The sequence below is a fragment of the Lottia gigantea genome, assembly GCF_000327385.1.
Source record: "Lottia gigantea unplaced genomic scaffold LOTGIsca_6, whole genome shotgun sequence".
NCBI classification, from domain to species: Eukaryota; Metazoa; Mollusca; class Gastropoda; family Lottiidae; genus Lottia; species Lottia gigantea.
The window spans coordinates 2597250-2617620 of record NW_008710049.1 but is presented as its reverse complement, the minus strand read 5'-3'; the positions used below and the strand labels follow the sequence as shown (position 1 = coordinate 2617620).

The 20371-nt window shown below is 34.2% G+C and overlaps 1 protein-coding gene across 1 annotated transcript; it reads left to right on the top strand.

Moving 5' to 3' along the window:
• Positions 1–8138: 8138 nt before the first annotated feature.
• On the top strand, positions 8139–19907 carry LOTGIDRAFT_229329 (hypothetical protein; the record flags this gene model as incomplete). The annotated part of the gene is made up of 10 exons (XM_009063890.1): positions 8139–8219; positions 11168–11316; positions 11567–13241; positions 15674–15807; positions 16484–16615; positions 16843–17036; positions 18098–18283; positions 18593–18712; positions 19335–19508; positions 19825–19907. The coding sequence occupies 10 exons, from the start codon at positions 8139–8141 to the stop codon at positions 19905–19907; spliced, it is 2928 nt and encodes a 975-aa protein (XP_009062138.1).
• Positions 19908–20371: the final 464 nt, after the last annotated feature.

Here is a 20371-nt window from a genome sequence, read left to right as displayed (position 1 = left end):
TTGATATTCGCATTGGCATATTAACTATGTTTTGAGACTAAATGACAAAAAATGCCGAGATATTCATTCCTACGACCTTAAATCATCATGCTTGCCGATACAGTGACCGTTATTTAATACCCGGACAGTATTCTTAGTTCAGCATGTTTAACCTATTCAAGAAGCAAACCTGCAATTTAAAAGGCTTTGACCAGTAGAACAGGTAACTGCAATTGATCGATCATTTAAATAGAAGTGACAAAGCATTATAACGTACTTATTATGTAAATAAATGATGACACAGCATTTGTGCTTTTTCTGGCTCAAGTTTTACCTCTAACTTTTCTACGACCACTTTGATTAATGAAGACGTGCAACGTTATTCAAAATGTTTTGAGAAATTATTTGTTAGCACAGTGGTAATTAGCCTATTCTTTTTTCGATTTTCGGGAGACGATTGTTCCTTATCTTCATTGAAGTAGTACAAAATACCTTAAAAGAGGAATATAGAATATTATACATAATTATGAAGATATTTCTGTTATGATGGGAATAACAGAGTTTAACGAAGGATGGTAGCAACGTCCACGTGTATAAAGGGAGGCAATCATCTTGAAGTGAACTGTCTACATTTATAACACACAACTTTTTTATCAGCGCGTATTGACCGAACCTTTATAAATAGGTCCAGGGAATCAATGAACCCCACCGAACAAGTTGGTCTTGCTTCCATAATGACCAGTACTTTGTATTTTTGTATTTTCGCAATTTCGGAAATTGATAAAGTTTGCGACACGAAAACAATACAGGATTTACAATGTCTTAGATCAGAAAAATAAAAGTGTTCTTTGGAGAAAAAATAATAAGGTTCATTCTCCCTATTGAATAATAAATAGAAGTGCAATCATGCCCTTATTTCTTTGCTTGGTATTGGCTAGTGTTTCTTGTCTCATCGATTAATGGAATGGCTTTTAAAAGTCCTTTGATTTGACCCTTGCTAGGTAAGAGATTGGAGTTTTAACGTCAACTTTGCCTGTAATTACTGAGCAATGAAACAGTTATTGAATGCAGCCTTTTCTGAAACGCAGATTAAGGTATTATATCTGCTGTTGATAACTATAGAACCTACAATTTTCATTTTATTTTGATTTGTGTATTGTTTTGGATCGATAAAATATGGAATTAAACAACTTTTGAATTATTGACCATAATTTAGAAAATGTTCCATTTTACTGAAAACATTAAATCCATAACAAAAATCCCTCCCAAAAAGTAACATGATGTATTATATTGTGAAATGATTAAAAGTAGCTAGATCTATAAGGGTGTATGGTTACCTGGTCTGGTAAGTCATTTTTCTTGGCAGTGGCGGAACCAAACAGGGGGCGGGGCGTGTGAGGGGGGCAGAGGGGGCAGCCCCGAAGGCATGTTTTTCGGGCAAAAACCTCATAACTAGGTTAGAAATTCAGGAAACTTCTGGTTTCACTGGATGAAAGTATAACCTTCTCCCTTGGTGGATCAATAGAACCCCGATCTTCTTTATTTGAGGTCATTGGAATAGAGTGTTATCTATCCCTTCTGTGACCCATTTCATCAACTACATATCATTTTATACTATATACATGCTAAATGTCATTACTGAAATATAGAATCAACACTATGTCTAAAATATATATTATATAATGCACGGTATTTGGTTTATATTATAAATGATAGTGTGGGAAAAATGCAACAGACCTTAACAATTAAATTGTTTATAGAATTATAAATAAATCATACATATTAATCTAATCAGCCATCCATTTACTTACAAGTGTATAGTGATAAATCTGTAGTAATTCCTTTCCCATCGTTATTCATAGTGATAAGTGATTGAAGATGCATTTTGCGCCTCCTACGAGTTTTGGGGATTTGATTTGATTTGAATCAGTGATCGAATGTGAAGGAGATATTATAAGTTACGTGACTTTAAACTTTAGAAACAGGTTCGTAAAATAGTTTATATAATATGAAGTGAAGCTTTAATTTTACTGTACGACACCCTATACAATATACAGTGGTAGATATTAGGAAAATAATTAAATGCAAAATAAGTTTTCTTCCAGGTTAAAGGTGCGCCATAACGTAAATTCTAGACTAATATAATATTGCCTTCTGACTGACTGTAATACCTACATCTACCTACTTTAACTCATCTACCCCCACGCACGCTATAATACCGGTATGTAAAGTTTTGGCACAAGGTGAGAAGTTACTATGGTAACCAGAAGCTCTAAATTTAGACAGAAGATCATCTTTTCCCAACCCTAAAGTGATTCGTCTGCCATCTTTTATTTGTAGGGGACGGAAATTACACAGGGGCACCGTTTGACCATGGAGACCCTTTGGCTGCAACGGTCATCCCACGACATACCCTGGGGATTTCGACTTCAAGGGGGTCGGGAATATGGAACTCTTCTACAAGTTCAAAGGGTAAGAAAGTTTTGATATTTTCTATGTTGTATGTAATAGAGGTAGAAAGAGATGCTAAACATGTCTACTATCGTATCAAGTATCACTTCTCTTTCTATTTTTAATGTCCGCTTCTTGAGAAATATTATCAACTTTACCTTCGATATTTTCGTTATTCGAGAAAAATATTTTGTATTTATCAAACAATTGGCTCCACTGTGTCTATTTTGTATCAAATCATTTGTAAAGTTTATTGCATACCTTGGGCTAATTACCTGTGTCTACCTTGCAACTTTTTCTCATTAGTTACAACAGGTATAGCTGCCACGAACATATTTCTTCAAATTATATTCAATTAGTTTGTTGATATAATTACAAATAATGAAAATTAGGCAGTTATTAATAGCATATAATTGATTTTGAATCATAAAGGGTGTCGCCCACATTGATGGAATGATAAAAAAAAATATTCAGCTGATTTTTCGATTTCTGTTTGAATTTCAAATCCTATAAAAGTATAGAAGATTAAGCTGTCTCGATGTCTCTTTTTATTCTATTATTCAATAATTTTTACAATCTTTAATTCAATTTAATTGGACTTAGTTGTATCAAACTGCAACAGCTCAACCTTATTGAAATCAACTAAACATTGAGAGCTTCTACTGAAAAGGGAGTCAATTCCAAACTCAAATTAATAGTGTTCTTTCTGAGTTTTCCATCTTGCATTTTCGTTTGAAAGTTTGTAATTATTACCATAAAGCTCTAATTAGGTTTTATAATGTGAAATATTGAAAGTTAAATCTAGTTGATTGATACTGAACAGGTAACATAATGAGATGGTAGACAGGTAAATTAACCACGTGATAGTAATCAGTTGAAATTAAATTAGACATAGTATTATCATAGATGATAAATCTCATCTAAATCTTGTATTTATTATACAGGTTAAACTAACCTCGTCGTTCATTTTATACATTTCTCTACATCTATTTTCCTAGTATACTTTCAAGGTCAAAACAGCAAATTTAATGCTATTTATGTCTTTATTGGAATACATTACAGTTTTAAGACATTCTGTGTGTTGATTTTGAGATGACTGCAATGGCCACCTCAGCTCCTAAGGATTGATTTATTGTAATACTTCTAAATGTCGCATTTGATACATCCATTGATATTGTGTTAGGTACGAGTAGTCCTATATAAACTGTTTTATCTTATTGATCCTTCTGTGACTGTATAGTTGATTTCCGACAAAGTTTCAGACCGTTATATGTCCATTCTTATATTATGGACTTGCAGGGATTCACCCACTTTGATATGTATCCACATGCATTTTCACTTGCGTCGAGCTTTGTACTTGGTTAATGAGTATTTTTTATGAACCATTGTTAATTATGACAGCAGGAGAAAGTGTTTCTGAATCTGGTTGTTTCGTTACATTATTATACACAGTCTCTATAACCTATTTTACTACCAGAATCAAAGACGCTATCTACACAAAGACAGAAGCTCACTGTACTCTACCTCATTTTGTAGCGATTCCAGAATCAGGGATTAATATTAATATCATTCATATTCATACATCTGTCAGTCATTTTGCACTAACCCAATACTAACCATATCGTAAAAAGTAAATCATATTTGAAACGTATCTTCTCACCGCCATCTAAAAATACCCCCTGCATCTCTTTACAGCTTTAACTCTTATCTTCAACTTTCCTTCAAGAATTTCAGTTTTCGGTATGGCCGATTAAAGTAGCTGATAAGTTGAACATATGTGGCTTCGATTTCAACATAAATATATCAATGAAGCCTGCACTGTTTAATATACAGTAAAGATGATTTGTGTTTAGAATTGAAGCATACAATACAAGATTTGTGTTTAATTACACGGATATTGGAATGTGAGGTTTTGGAGAGACACTGACTAGAAAGGACGTTTGCTGATGTGGTCGTTTCTTAATAGTATGGCTTGTCCTATGTTGTGATATGATACTGACTGACATGGTCATGACTTTCCCATGTTGTCTGACAATCCCAACTTTCTATAATAACTGAAAATCTAGATTCTCAAAGTTGGTTTCCATGTTGATTGAGTTATCTAACTTGATGATGATTGTTTACAATCTAGGCTTTTCATGTACTATCTAGAGTTTCTATGTTGGCTGACAATCTAGATTTTATATTACAACGTAATATCTAGAGTTTCTATGTTGGCTGACAATCTAGATTTTATATTACAACGTACTGTCTAGAGTTTCTATGTTGGCTGACAATCTAGATTTTATATTACACCGAACTATCTAGAATTTCTGTGTTGGCTGACAATCTAGATATTATATTACAACGTACCATCTAGAATTTCTGTGTTGGCTGACAATCTAGATATTATATTGAAACGTACTATCTAGAATTTCTATGTCGGCTGACAATCTGGACAATTATACACTTTCGATGTTCACACTTCACAGTAATCATGATTTTATTCTGCCGGACAAACTAGACTATCAATTTCAATAACGAGTTGAACCCATTTATTATAAATACATGAAAAGTATCCGACACGTGTTATTCCGCATTGTTGTAGCTTTAGTCAAGTTGCCTGGAGAAATAATTTCAAAAGTTGTGCAATATTGTGATATTTCTTCTTAGAATTTGAAGGAATTCTACTTCAACATACAGTAGATATTTCTCTAATTATGTTACAAAATACAATTGTTACTATTAATAGACCACAGTACATAGTACATTATCTTGTCAAAATAATGGAAAATTTATTACAAGTGTAATTAAAAACACTACAGATACTTCTATATCACTAGTTGATAAATCAACTTCTGTTGCTGACTACCTTGAAGGGTGGGAAGTAGATTTAGAAATCGCAGAACGTAGACATTTCTTTAATTTATGATGAATAACAAATACCGTTAATAATCTTGGGAACGATATTGTGCATAATACACTGTTATTATTAAAACTCTACTTATAAAAATGGTAACGTTTATTTCATAGTTTGATCAAAATCGTTACTGCAAAATTGTATCAAAAATGTCAGAATTCATTAATATTATTGTGATAATAAATTAAGGAATGGCTGGAGTAAACAAATATTCTAAATACACTGGTATTGAGTCATAATCACGTGTTATTAATTCTGTTAGAGATGGAACACATGCTGGATAAAATGTCAGGTGAATATCGGGGTATTCACAGAATAATACCAGATGGTTAGATAGGTAGTAATTAAGGTATAGCTCATTAGGCATCTTACATTAGGCCGAATGTAATAACTTATTCCGATATGACAACCTAAGGCCACCTGAAGCCCAATGGCATGTTTTCGTCTTGGCTTATGGTGGAAATATCTTCTGAACAGAATATATTATGGTCCAAGGTCGTCCAGTCGGTAAAAGAGTCAAATGGCTTACAGCATCGGCACAAGTGTCTCTACATATCTACATGTATTTGAAAAAGGACATTGTAACATACATATCTAGATAATATGTAGAGACTGATACAGGTGTAATCATTAGTCCTCTACTACATTTGAACTTGTGGTAGTGGGAATCCGTCCACCATTAAACGCTCTCGTTATTGCATTTGTTCATGTTCGCATAGTCTATTCGATTGCGGCAATTCCCACAAACAGACCAATGATGAGATTATATTAATTAAATTTACTAGTAACTGAATTAAACAATATCAGGTTGAAATATTCATAAAGCTTTTTAGAGGGATTGGAACCAGCAGATGATAAAGGTCGGACAACTCGGTTCGCTGATACAGGGTCACTGCTGATGCAGGGTCACAGTAGTATAGAAGTTCATGAATTATCAGCTGGATCGAGTTAATGCCAAAGATGTAACTATATTTGTATCGGTAAATAACATTTCGTCGGACTGAAAAATCTCTAAAAACCATATTGTTATCACCATACCCCGGTGACGGTGGTCTATTATTCTGCGTATGACATGGAAATATAATTTGATAGTTTCAACATTAAGTGGAACACCAGGGGAAGTTGACCTTTACATGTTAGGTACTATGATATGATAATATTACTGGTATGTGACCTACTTTTAGACTGGAAGCTGTGGTGATTGCTTACAGATTAATAACACTGTTTCTGAATACATATTTACGTAATTATATCAGGGAAAGGAAGTATCATGTCAGTGGGACTTGTAATTTATCATAATCACGTCCAACGCACGTTCTTAAAGGAGCAAGACCCTGAGTCTCATATCGGTGCATCTGGTAGCTGCAATTATCTAAATATTAACGAAAAAAAATATTGAGTAAAAAATAATCGCTTGCCATTGATTGAGCAGTCATAATTTCTCATATTCTGTTTAAGACAGGAAGCTTCGAATTACATGTTAGATTACAGATTCCTTTTGCTACGGAGCGTTGGTGATTTAGGGTATATAGAAGGTCATTTTACCCGGTAGTTTAACGTTTAACTTTGTTGATATACAGTCAGTGCATAAAGTTCATTTTCGTTACCTCCTACTGATTGGAATTTATTAATTAGCCACAAATAGAAAATGTTTTTCAGACTAATTTGAATATTAGGTCTAGCTTTTCTACGAACCATTAATGTTACCAAACCAGATTCTAAAAGAAATGATCCCATATATATGAAAGTGGTAAATCTTATAAAAATAAACACGCATCATTGTTCTTTTTGAGGACTGTTATCACTGTTGCATTATTATCAAAATCCAGAACTGATCTTAACAAGTTGAAATAGATTGATGACGAAAAAAGACAATCCAAATATGAACCAATTTTTACAAAATAATAAATACATAAAACATATAACAGTTTTTTTACGGATCTTTTGTTTCAATCTGACTAATTTCGTTTATTTTAAATATATTTTGGCAAGTGCTGTGATTCTATTTTGTTTTATCCTAAAGCTCAAAATAGAAAGTTAAATATAAAAAATATACAGATTTTTAATTTGATTATGTTAACTGCGTATAAACCTTCTGTGGACATTTGTGGTTGGTAACATTATCTTACAATTTCGCTCTTGGTTGGTATATGATAATTTTAAAGGATTTGGTGTCGGATAACTATATCTAAAACTACACTGAACTAGTCTCAAAATATCTTTTTGGCTTTTGGTATTGAAAACATAAAACTGAGATAAGATACAGAAGATACTTGGAAAAATTAACTTATGTGGGTTAGCTATGGTATTATTTGAGAATGGCAGTAAAGCAATAAAGTGAACATGATTCAACTGATGTGGTCTTTGTTGGTAGTAGACCATTTCCGGTTTATATATACTTGGAGTAAAACTTTATAAAGATACAAAAACGTAACCACAATACTTGATTTATTGTTACAGTAAAGTTCAATACTGATATTTAGATAGTTATATAGATTCTAGTTACACATACAGCTGGCCACATATCTTCTATACACAACAATTCCTTTCAATACCTCTTTATATCAAATATAACCAGGTGGCAGAGTTACACGCCCTTACTACCAGACCATACCCCCTAGACAGTATATTGTAATCATTTTCAAACCAGATTTTAACCTACACTGAAGTGCATTGTAATCTGACGTATAACCTCATTCGTTTATATATCTGGTTTTATCGCAGAGATCATAATGTGTTTCTAAGAGTAATCGTTGTTCAATAACTGGTGAAGCTTTAAATTGTGCCCTGTGGAATTTGTATGAAAATCATGGATGATTTATCCGATGCAGAAGAAAAATCTCACATTCGTGTGGAACATTTTAACCATGAGAAACAGGAATTTGAAGAAGTAAGTGTTTATTAGTCGTGTAATAGTCAAGTGGTATACAATTATTGTTAACGCATCAAGGTCATTCATTTTTAGCATCACGAACAACGTCGATGCAATCTAGATATGGCTTGTATTCGTATAGTCTATTGGGGAATCTTTTGCAATAGCAGAGGCGGATTAACCTAAGCAAACTAGGCAGCTGCCTTTCGGCCCATGACAAATTTTGTAACAGTAAAAATTATCAAACAGTTAATAAATTTCCACAGGTCCATCGAAAATTGTGATGTGTGAGAATCGACTAAATTGTTTGAGCCTAATGATGATGAATGCCGATATCGTGCATACGATTGATGCTGATGAGCTGATTGATCTGTTCCTGAAAAAGAAAGATCGCAAATTTCCTGCCATAAAATTGTAATCACACCACGCCCCCTCCCTAAAATGAGAAATTAGGCCCTCTACCGTTCGTTTGCCTACGGCCCAACAAGTTCAAAATCCTCCACTGAGCCTTAACATTGACGAATATATAGTGGCATAATTGTTTTGAGTAAAAAATATTTCTGTAACATTTTCAAATTCAGCCAAATCTGTGTCAATTGAACAGATAGATCCTTGCTCTGATTTGCATTTTTTATGAAGGGATATTGTTACATATGATTTTTGTAATATTTTTCGTTACGTTGTCATTGACGATCCGAAATTTTACTGAGGTTGGGGTTGATTTTCAATCTAAAATTTCTCACAAAAGTATGGGAACTTGACTTAAAAAACACAATGCGTGCTTCATTGTAACATTTCATTATTCAAGATATTTAACAAACCTCATGACAAATGTGCAGAACAGGTTTATAATGTTAAGGATTTTTTTATTCAAATTGCATTGTTTTTTAAGCCTGTAAAAATAAATAGGTCACAAGTTTGAAGTAGGTCAGTGAAGTTGTCGTTTGGTTTCCTGTCAATCAGGATATTAAGTCTTGGTAGTCAGAGGAAAGTGTTGCCATGTGTGTTTTTAAAACAATCAAGTTTAACATGTAGGTAATATCTTATGTATAGACGGAAACTATCAAGACAGTGTCTGGTTATTAATTGCCTTCAAGGAAAGAAATTCGTCCATTTCTACCATCAGCATGTTTATTGACTATCCCTTTCAACGAATTATACCTTAACCGGAAGTAACAGTGAAGCAATCTAGAAGTATAAAAAAGTTTGAAAATGTCAAAAAGTCATTTTTTACCTTAGATTTCGGTTCATTAATTACGACTAAAAGTAATGACGAGAGTAATTCCATGAATCTCAATGCTCTCAAGGCATCGGAATATGCTTTAAGGTCCCATTCGATAACTTTGTTTACTTTAAGTCTTCTCCTGATCCATCGTCATCAAGTACTTTTGAATTGGCATCAAATATGTATTTTCTATGTTCTACCGCAAAGGCAGTCGCTCCACGTGATTCAAATTGAAGTATATTGATTAATTTGCCTGTTAAAGTAAATTTATTTGCCTTTTTGAAACATGATTTTAAAATATATGTCAGAGAAGACAAGTTGTCTATCGCTGGTATATTTGGACGGAGGTTGTTGGTTATTGTTGCAATGTATGCTTATCTTGTTCAGTTTCACCATCAGTAAATCAGTCATAACAGAACAAAACGATACTTATTTCAAGAGGCGTCCAATATATATGTCTCTGTTCCCACTACAACGACATTCGCTCTATGTGGTTCAAATTTTAGGATATTGTTAATTTGCCTCTTTGAATCATCAATTTGAGAGAAATGTATCTCTTATTCAGTTTCACGTATTCTAGTAATAGAACTATGCATCACGTTAACTTTCGGTCGAATAATGCCAATTTTCAAAATGCAAATTCATGGGTGAAAAACATTCCCACCATCAAGAAAAGAACTCGGCGTCTACATGTTAGAATTTTGTGTAATTTCATATCATAACAGCTATTCTAATGATTGTAACATATTTTAAATAGCGATAAATATAATACACAAGTCTAAGTGAAATCATATCATGACCTTCATCAGTATTACACCAAAATATCTTAACATACTCTTGTTTTTATCTTCTGGTAGCATGCCAGCATCACCATAGAAACAAAATGGCGGCTTGTTCCCGGTGAAAGTGGTGCCAGAAATAACCTTCAAAATATTGACTATTGTTTTCTCTTGTCTGGTACATGTCAGATTCTCTTTTCAATCTCTTTTTCCGTATATACTAAAAGGATGTACATAGATACTAATAAATTGTTACTGCAAATCTGAGAAAAAATCTGAATAAATAGGCGAATTGATTTGTCACATATAATAGAAAACAATCCGCCTTCAAGAAAAATTCTTTGAGTTAAAGCTACATGAAGATGTTATTTATTTGTTAACACCTAGTCCCAATTCTGGACAATAAGACGTTGCCCATTGCAATCATACGCCGACATATCGATACCTGAATGTATCATTTTGACAATGTATTGTCCAGTTTAAAGATCTACGTCTCGTTTTAACTGAGGACTCGGTGAGCTACACGCCTGCATATTGACCTGTAGTCTTACACTTCTTTCCCTGCAGCGGTCGACATGAATAATACAGATAACCGTTTGTGCGACCGTAGGTCTAATGTTGACTTTTATGGTCCCACTATTGTTGAAAATCACAAACGAGTTGGGTAATGCCCAAATGCTGACGAAATTTCCCTTAAACCACACTGTAGGCTGTATCCATTTGCTCAATTCGATTCGATTCAGTAAAGTGAAAGATCAAAATTAGCGTTTCAAGTAACCGATAAAAATAGTTCATGAGAGATTATATAAGGGGGCATAACCCATATCATTGGTAATGATTCAATAACATGAAATATCTGTACTCGCTGGTTTTCATAGATGGAAAATTTGGTTTTTATATCAAAATTGAAATGTGCATGATAAAGAGACCTTCGATGAAAGATATGTGTTCTGTATTTACAGGTTACCCCTGGTAGTGTAGCGTCTAGTGGACTAGGACCTGGTGACACCATTATGAAAATAGGCAATGCCAATGCCACTGGTTTATCACATAATGAAGGACAAGAAATTATTCGAAATTCTGGAAATATTTTACAGTTAACTATTAAAAAGTAAGTAATCGGGCGAATAAATAAATCTGGACTTCAATTTCATAACATTGCCTTTTATTGAACCTGTCTAAAATTGTTTAATTGTTAACCAACATAGAACAGACACAAACGTATACTTTTTATACCCATCCAAAACTAAAGGTCTTACTTGTATATTTGAGTACAATGCACTGTGCTGTTCTAAATCTGGCTAATCGTCATAAATGTTTATAACAGTGCGTTTACATATGTGTATATTTTTCCATTGTAGACTGAGTGCTTCATGTCAACCAGGACCTATGTCTCCTAACCGTCATAATTATGATAGTCAAGTTTCGGCACAGCTTTACGAACAGCAACAGCAGCAACATCAACAACAGCAACATCAAGCTAGTCCTAGAGTTCAACAGCAACAGCAACCCGTCTCGTATGGCCACAGTCTTTCTCATGATCAGTCAGATCAACCTTATAGAATTCAGATACAGCACACAAAAACTCCGTCCTATTCTGACACTAATTCTTACAACAGTCGGAGCTACGTGGATAGTTCTTCTCAACAAGCTCAAAGCTACGGTAGTCCCGGTTATCAACAGGACTATCCAACTTATGGACGACAGACGTCACAACATAACAGATCTCAGTCGGATAATTACCAGTCTTCTACTCCACAATACAATACCCCACAGTACACAACGCAGACATCAACTCCACAGTACAGTTCTCAGACGTCTAGAGACTATTCTTATGGTTCCCAACAGCAGTCAACACCTATAAAAATACAGTTTCAGCCAAATCCACAGCAATCTTTTAGTCCTCGGTCAACACAACCATCGTTTTCTGATGGTTATTATGGAGCTAATCAAACACATTATGGTTCAAGCCAGCCCAAGAGTCCACAAACTTCGTTTCAGCCAAAGTCTCCTTTCAGCCCGGGTGGTACCCCTTACTATCAAGAAGAAGTGCAATCACCTTCTTACAAAAGTCCAATCTTGCCAGGTGGGGGAACTTTGAACAGAAGTCTCAGCCAGGAGCAACAGAATCAAAGTAGTCCATACTCAACTGGTCAGTATAGTACGTTATCTCCGACGGGTACATATAGTCGCAACGCAAGTTCGGATTACAATCAAACGGATTATTCACAAACGTTTCCAAGAACTTACAGTAGACAATCATCACAACCTCAACAATCATCGTCTTATGTGAGTGAACAGCCACAGTACGGCTCACCAGCTAAACCAACATTCTCACCGTCCGGTCCATCTAGTTATAACAGGAGTACCTCTCAAACAGGCCAGACTTATGCTGATGTGCTTCAACAAGAACAGCCAAGTGCGACAACTACAGCTACATTTAGCCCAACAAGACAACAAATGAATCCTTTAAGTCCGTCAAGCCCATCTTATGGTGGTCACAAGCAACCATCATTTTTACAACAACAACCTGCTTATGCAACTCAAAGTCAAAAACCAGCTTACGGAACTCAGAGTCATCAGCCAGCTTACGGAATTCAGAGTCAACAACCAGCTTACGGAAGCCAGCAACCAAGTTACGGTGTTCAGCCACAACCAAGCTATGGATCTCAACCAACCACACCACAAGCAGTACCTGCTGCACCCCAATATATACCACCGGCTCCGGCGGCTCCAGTTGCTCCTGCTGCTCCCCCTGTCGCAGATTTCACTGCTTTCAATAACTCATACTCTCCATCACGACCTAGTTATGGAGTAAGTCCAGACCTATCCTCATTGTCTTTGGACTCATATTCTACCGATCAAGATCATTACTTACAAAGCCAACTAACAGAACCTATATCTGTTGCCCCTCCTGCCCCACCTGCCCCTGATTTTTCTATGCCCCCTCCTCCTCCTCCCCCTCCTGCAGGACCCCCTCCCCCACCTCCACCACCTATACCAGGTTCGTTAGCTGACTGGCGTCCGGACGATCAGGTAAGATATCTTTATCAGCTATATACAGTATAGCTTTCAGTATTTCATTTGGTGACAGAATTTTACTTCCAAATCTGAAAAATGGAGCTGTAAAATAAAAATATTCAACATTTTTATAACCAAATGAACAGAAAGCATGAAAGTAGAAGGCCACCTTGCTATTTTTGTAGACTGTAGTGTAGCATGTCTAGTAAGTATAATCATTTAGCACCGCTTTTAACTGCACTAGTACCCGCAATAGATACACTTGGACTAATATAAAGACGTCTGAAAGAAGGCACCGAACACAAAAATACCATGCCTCTATCTAAAGTACAACTGAAACTGGATTTTTTAGAAGTTTCATCACATTGTATAAACTATACTGTTTTTATATTTTATCGCCTTCTACCATTTTTGTTAGGTGTTCCTTTTCCCTTGCGTTTATATGCTCTACAGAATCGTTTTCTTAGGCAATCTTGATCATTGGTTCTTATAAAAATAATTCGAATAGTCTCCACTGTTTCATATTCAGAACTGGCCGCATCAACCTTTCCCTGTTGTTAGCTAAGTGTTGGTGAAGTGCGGCTTGTTTAGGTTTTTAATATCTTGGATATCAATGTTCAACGAGGTAGATTATCTCACATTAAATCAACTGTCACGAGTCTTGGTTTTCAGTGTCTACTTGACATTTTATTTACCTTTGATTTGTAATGCAAGTCATTGCGCATGGCGGTATTTAGACAGTAGAATCTGTAAACTAAACATGTAATGTACACAGAATATTTTATCTCCTTGACAACAAGCCTGTGGGACGGTAGGTGAAATTCTTCCCGTGTCCCGTGGTATGTGATTACCATTGAATAATTATTAGTAACCTTCATTACTATGATATCCAGAGGCATCAATAATTCCATTTATCCTGCCGAAATCACGTACGTAAGTGACACACCTTACTGGATATTGAAGTAATCAACAGAAATTGCTTTTTGCTCTGTGATAATAACTACATTTTCATTTCTGAAATAGAATATATTTTTTTAAAAGAACCAGTTTAGACCCGATGGCAGAATAACATATCTTATAAATATGCAAAATATTGATGTTCTATAACGCATCAATTGGGTCAACTACAGACAAACGGCATTTCACACCGATTGTGGCTGGACATACACTACGAATTTTGTGTTTTTGGACTAGGTCCTATTTGTGTAAGTAGATATTGCTATAATATAAATCTAGATAATTAACTATCCCAGCTAGTATTGTAGGTATGTTATCAATTTATTAGATATTTTCTCCTATTTCTATAGCATGCTTTTTATGTTAGGTGATTGTTATATGTGAAATTTATAATACCTATTACTGAGCACCAAAGCAAGCACTGACTGAAATTCGTCATTGTTCCTTTTCCAATCTATTGACTACAATATGACATTAACTTAACTGACAGGAAATGTTGATAAAATTAAAGAATTCTAAAATACGACAAAATGTTGATTTTAATTGGAGATTATAGTATAGTTTTAAATAATAATTTTCAAAGATTGCCGTACTTGATACATTTAAAAAGATTAGTCTTCAAGAATACTCAAGAGGACACGGTTAACTGGTCATTGGATTTTCTTGCATTATATTATCTTAATAGCACGGATTTACACATACATGTATTAAAGTTTTCAACATAAGGTATTTCCATGCGAATGATACCGTTATGAATGATTGGAATCCTTCATAATAAAGATTAATAAATATTTATACGTGGAGAGTAAGGCACTGAGAAACGTAAAAAGAAAAGTATTGGTCGGAATTTTCGCTGCGAATTTACTTCGACCGTAATTTTAGTTTTTCAAAAATAAAGGTGAAATTGTGGAAACAAGATACCAAAGAATATACATGGTATTTAAAAAAAAGTATGTTGTAAGAGTGGTATTGCTATATTTATTTACTTCAAATACCACCGTGTTATTTTATTCTAATTAAGAACTCAAACCTGACAGAGAAATCAAGGTGATAAATACAATAGCAAAGTGTTGCCAGGAATGATAGGTAAATTAACGAATCTGCATAGAATGTATGCAATCCATATTATGTGGATTTTCAAAAGGAATGATTCGAGAAAGCTCATCGTGTAAATTTCACATAAAATATCCATACTTACTGCATGGTAAATTACTATTATTTGATTAATAACATCCAGCGGAAGTCCTTGAAGGAAATTGTCATATACTGGTATGTCCCCCCTGCATACTTGAGTAGTAAATCGTGCTAATGAAATAATATTTGAAACAGATTGTAATTGCGTATCTTCCATGTATTCCATAACATTTTAATTCAGTATGTGAAAGTATAATAAGTATCATTTATAATTTAAGTTAGACATTATCTTCTTCTGTGTACATCGATTGACTTCACTATATTTTATGTACATATGACTTGACATATTATTGCAGAAATCTGGAAGCGGTAGTACTAATAAACAGGATGGACCCAAAGTACCAGATGGACTAATAAGCGCCATGAATAAACCGGGTAAAAAACCGTTTTCGTATGGAATTGATCTGGAGGAGTTGAAACAGAGGACAAGGTAATATAACATTCTCTTATTAAAATCTAATATCTAGACAGTTTTCTAAAGAAACTAAAAGTTAGGTTATTCCACTTGCCGGTTTGGGCAGCCTACATTCGGAAAAACGATTTGTTGTATTGCTACAATTTGATGTGTAATCGTGATATCAAGATGTTATCAAAGTACTTCACTAAATACTATTTATTGTCTTAAACTTTGAATTGAGTTCTTTATATGATTTAAAAATTATATAAGTTAGATATAAGCCAGTATATACATGTATTGAACATTTAAAAATCATTTAAATGTCATTTTACCACTTAAAACATTAAACAAGGCGTTGACTGCATGTTTGATATTAGTTTAACCTGATTTCCGCCAATATTAATATAAATACTACCACTGTAAGAAATCTATTAGAGAGTGGAATTTAATTTGATTTGAAGCAAGGAGAGTATTGTGATTTTCAAAAACGTTCCTTTCATTTCAACGTAAGAAATTGACATATCTAAAATATAAGACTGTGGTGCTCAAGTATTATGGACGCAGCAGTTGTTGGAATTAAAATCTGGATTCAGCAATAGAGTTATTAAGGTGTAATTCCAATTTTGGTATTCCAAGGCAGCAATCTAACCTGCAAACTGAATTGGATTCGTAAGTAAACAGTAAATTATGTTCCCTTATATACTTACAGTCGCCAAGCACCTTCTGTGGCACAGAAAACCAAGAAGCCTGTAGCAGCACCAGCAGTAGGACCACCCAGTACAGCACCTAAACCAGGTATGGCTAAAACAAATGTAATGCCAGGTGGTCCACCAGGATCAGGGTAAGTTCTATTTTGATTATCAAATTTGTTACACGTGTTGTTTTTATTCAAAATACTTATGCTACCTGACAGTTTAAACGTGAGTTTTACAATAACCATGAAACTATAGCTATAGCTTATTTGATCACCAATCATCGCTATTTAAGTCTTGCCTTTAAAAAAAACTGTCCGATAATTCAAAGCGGACAAAAGCTGACGTCTCTGATAAAGCCGTTTCCTAATTTCAGTCAGACCTACAAGAATCAGTCAGAGACTTTACGAATGGTTCAAGAACGAGATGCTAGTAAGTACCAGCCTCAGTCCGAAATTGATGAAAGTCATATACACGTGAATCCACACGGTTCTAAAGGGAAACAATCACTGTCATTTAAAGTGCTGCAATGGATGACAGATACAGATGCAAATGAGAAAGCTGATGAGGGTAAGAAATCATAGTCCACACTCTTGCTTTTAAAACTCCGCCCTATCCTGTCTGTATAATCTAGACTACTAGATATATTATATATTATACTAGTGGGTGGAGCCTAGTTGTTCTATGAGGTATTATTTTACTTTTTCTGCATGCTCTAGATGTTGATTTAGTTCTGGCTTGATTTTTTTTCTGAAACTATATAACCTTAGTCCATATGATCATTCATTTATCTGGGTTTCAATTATCTTGCATATCCTATAAACCTGAATACAAAATTTGAACAACATTAAAGAACTAGCGACAAAATCAAATTCTTTTATAACTTTTAATTATCTACAGTTTAACGACAGGTTTGATAATATTCAAAATATGCCAATCTTTCTTGTGTACCGGTACTTAATCTTTGACTGGTCAGTATTTAGAATTTGAACGCCATATAAAATGTATGATTATGTGAACTCTCCTGAATTCTGGTATACATAGGTAAACTGTTTCCTTTTTCACTTTTAACACTTTGTATTTTTTGATGATTCATTTATATACTGAAACGATTTTCTTTCTATTTACCTTAACTATTCCTCTTTGGTAATGGGAAACGATCTTTACTTCCAATTTCACCCTCTTACAAATAATACCTGACAGATTGCCAGAAAAAGCAAGACAACATTCTTTTGAAACTCTAACAGTTATCGCCACTGATGCTCTATAACACTCTGTGCATATGACTACCCTCTTCTAAGTATGAAATTTAAATATATTTTATAACATGTACTACTTCCATTAGGTTATCGTTTTTGGAATTGTTTTATTAAATATTTTTTGTAAGTTACGTTGTGGGTTTTTCTTTAATTGTTGATGAAAAATACTAATTGCAGTTTTTTAATTGATTGGATTCTCGTCTCTCTTTAATTGATTGGATTCTCGTCTCTCTAACATGATAACTTGTCACCCGCGGTTATTCTAATACCACGGTCAGAACTGTCGAATTGACCTGGTGTAGGTTCTTACCGCCATCAGCATTATGAAAACAGAATGCATACTTATGATTATGTTTTACCTTCACAATGTAGTACCAGTCCAACAAGAACGACCAAAGAAACAACGAAATCCACTGTTAAGACATAATTCAGAAGACGATGAAATGAGGTTTTCTGGTTTACACAGTAAAGCTGATATACCATCTAAAGCCTTTGGTAGATTGAATAGTATGACGGCTCATGTTGATTCTCCACCCCAGAATACTCAGAATGATAATGGTAAGTAACATTTGAATGTGTCTAGATCTCGGTTAAAGCCTCAAAATCCCACAGATAACATATATAATATATTAATCCCAATTAAGGCGATTTAGGGCAAAAAATAGTTTGTTAGTTTTATAGCTCCCTTCAAACAAAACGATGGTGTACTGTTTAACCTATAACCAATAATCAATAACCTACCATTAGCCTTTCTCTTAAATTTGGAATACTTTTAATTCAAGAAACAAAGAGGAAAGAAGGACACAAGGACACAATTAGCAAGTCTATTATATTTAACTTAACGAACACCAATGTTTTATATTTCAGATGGTGTAGAAGAAGTAGGTAACTACGATCAAACCTCCATCAGATATAAGGGAAAATTCATACCTTCACCATCATTTAGAGTTTTACAGAATTGGGCTGCCCTTGATACAGATGTTGAAAGTAGGTGTAAGATATATTTCACAAGAGTTACCTCCCTGAATGTTTTTTTATGTAAAGAAAAATTACCAATGCAATTAATAATTGTCCTTAAAATCGGCTACATGTATTAGCCTTATTCATTATGAAATCTTGTCATTCAATTCTATCTTTATGATTCTTGTATCAAAGAAGGGAACCGCGGTGGCTCAATGAGTTAGAAGTTTGCTCGCTAACCTAAATGTCCAGGGTTCAATCACGGCATAGGTCGAGGTGATACCTTTGGACTTTTCAAATCGGTTTCCCCCTGTCAGTGATGCAGGTACGAGGGGCTGAAATGGAAAAAGCGTCTAGTCGTTCGGATGGGACAAAACACCGAGGCCCCGTGTGCCATAGGCTGAGTTTGTTAAAGATCCCTCGACAGTTGGAAATCGAAAAAGAGCTGGTTGTCCTAGCAAAATTTCCCTCATTGTATCCTGCATTGCGTTGCCCGTCTTCATTAGCCCACATGGTGCAGAAAAGTAGGACGTAAAACTCCATTCATTTCATTTCATTTTCTTGAAGCAAAGATGATAGATATTCCATTTTAGTTGGGTTTTCAAAGACGCCTATATCAATTTTATACCAACGAATTTCCTTGTTTCAGCACCAGCTCAGAGACGAGCTAATAAAGGGGACGATGAAGACGATGGACTACCAGATACTTTATCTAATGAAGAAATAGTAGACGTGAGATATAAAGGTGGACATATACCATCTAAAGTATTTAGATCATTACAGAAAGCTGTTGGTGATGACACACCCGAAGAAGCACAACCAGGTCAGCTGCAAATTCGACTTTATTATAACTAAAAGGAGAATGAATAATGGATTATTTTAGTGGGATTCACATTCTCATCAAAGATTTTTAAAAAATTTAATTTTTGTAGTTTTAATATTTGAGAATTAATGGAATTTTGAAAAAGAATCTGATCGAAGACTCACATGTGAGTAAGTTCTTGCACCATAAGACTATCAGAAAAGCAATTTTTGACAAAGAATGTAATCTTAAAGAGTCATGGAAAACGTCGTTTAATAATATGCCAATTTCTTTACTTTGAATATCTTGCTTAATCAATCCTTTTATATTATTACAGTTTCTCAGAATGGTATCAAAGTAATTACTAAGGCTGCTCCACCAACTACTGTTACTAAAGATAATGCCGGGACGGATTTTTAATACTTTGTTAATAATATAAGATAATTATTATTTATTGTTAATATCATTAATATTTTAATAGAATTATTATTTATTTATTTATTATAAACTGCATGTTTTAAGTCATAGTATTGATTAATTGTGAGATTGCATGAAATATTATAGCAAGTTACCTGCTGCTCCTATTCTTTTTCTTTATAATTGTAGGTAACTAAATAAATATGTCAGTTTGATTCAGTATTTTTGTGGATTATAATAATGAATACATAGATTGGATAGTCTCCCTTGAGCATTAAATTGACCTAATAACTGACTGGATAACTCTATCTCTCTTCCTTTTGTTGATAAACCTACCTTTTCTTTTACTATATCCATCTGTAAATATGTAAATATATGTAAATTATCTAATCTAAATAAGGAATGAATTGATTATAATAATTGTAGTAGATAATAACCAGCTCGGACAAGGGAGATAACTACATTAT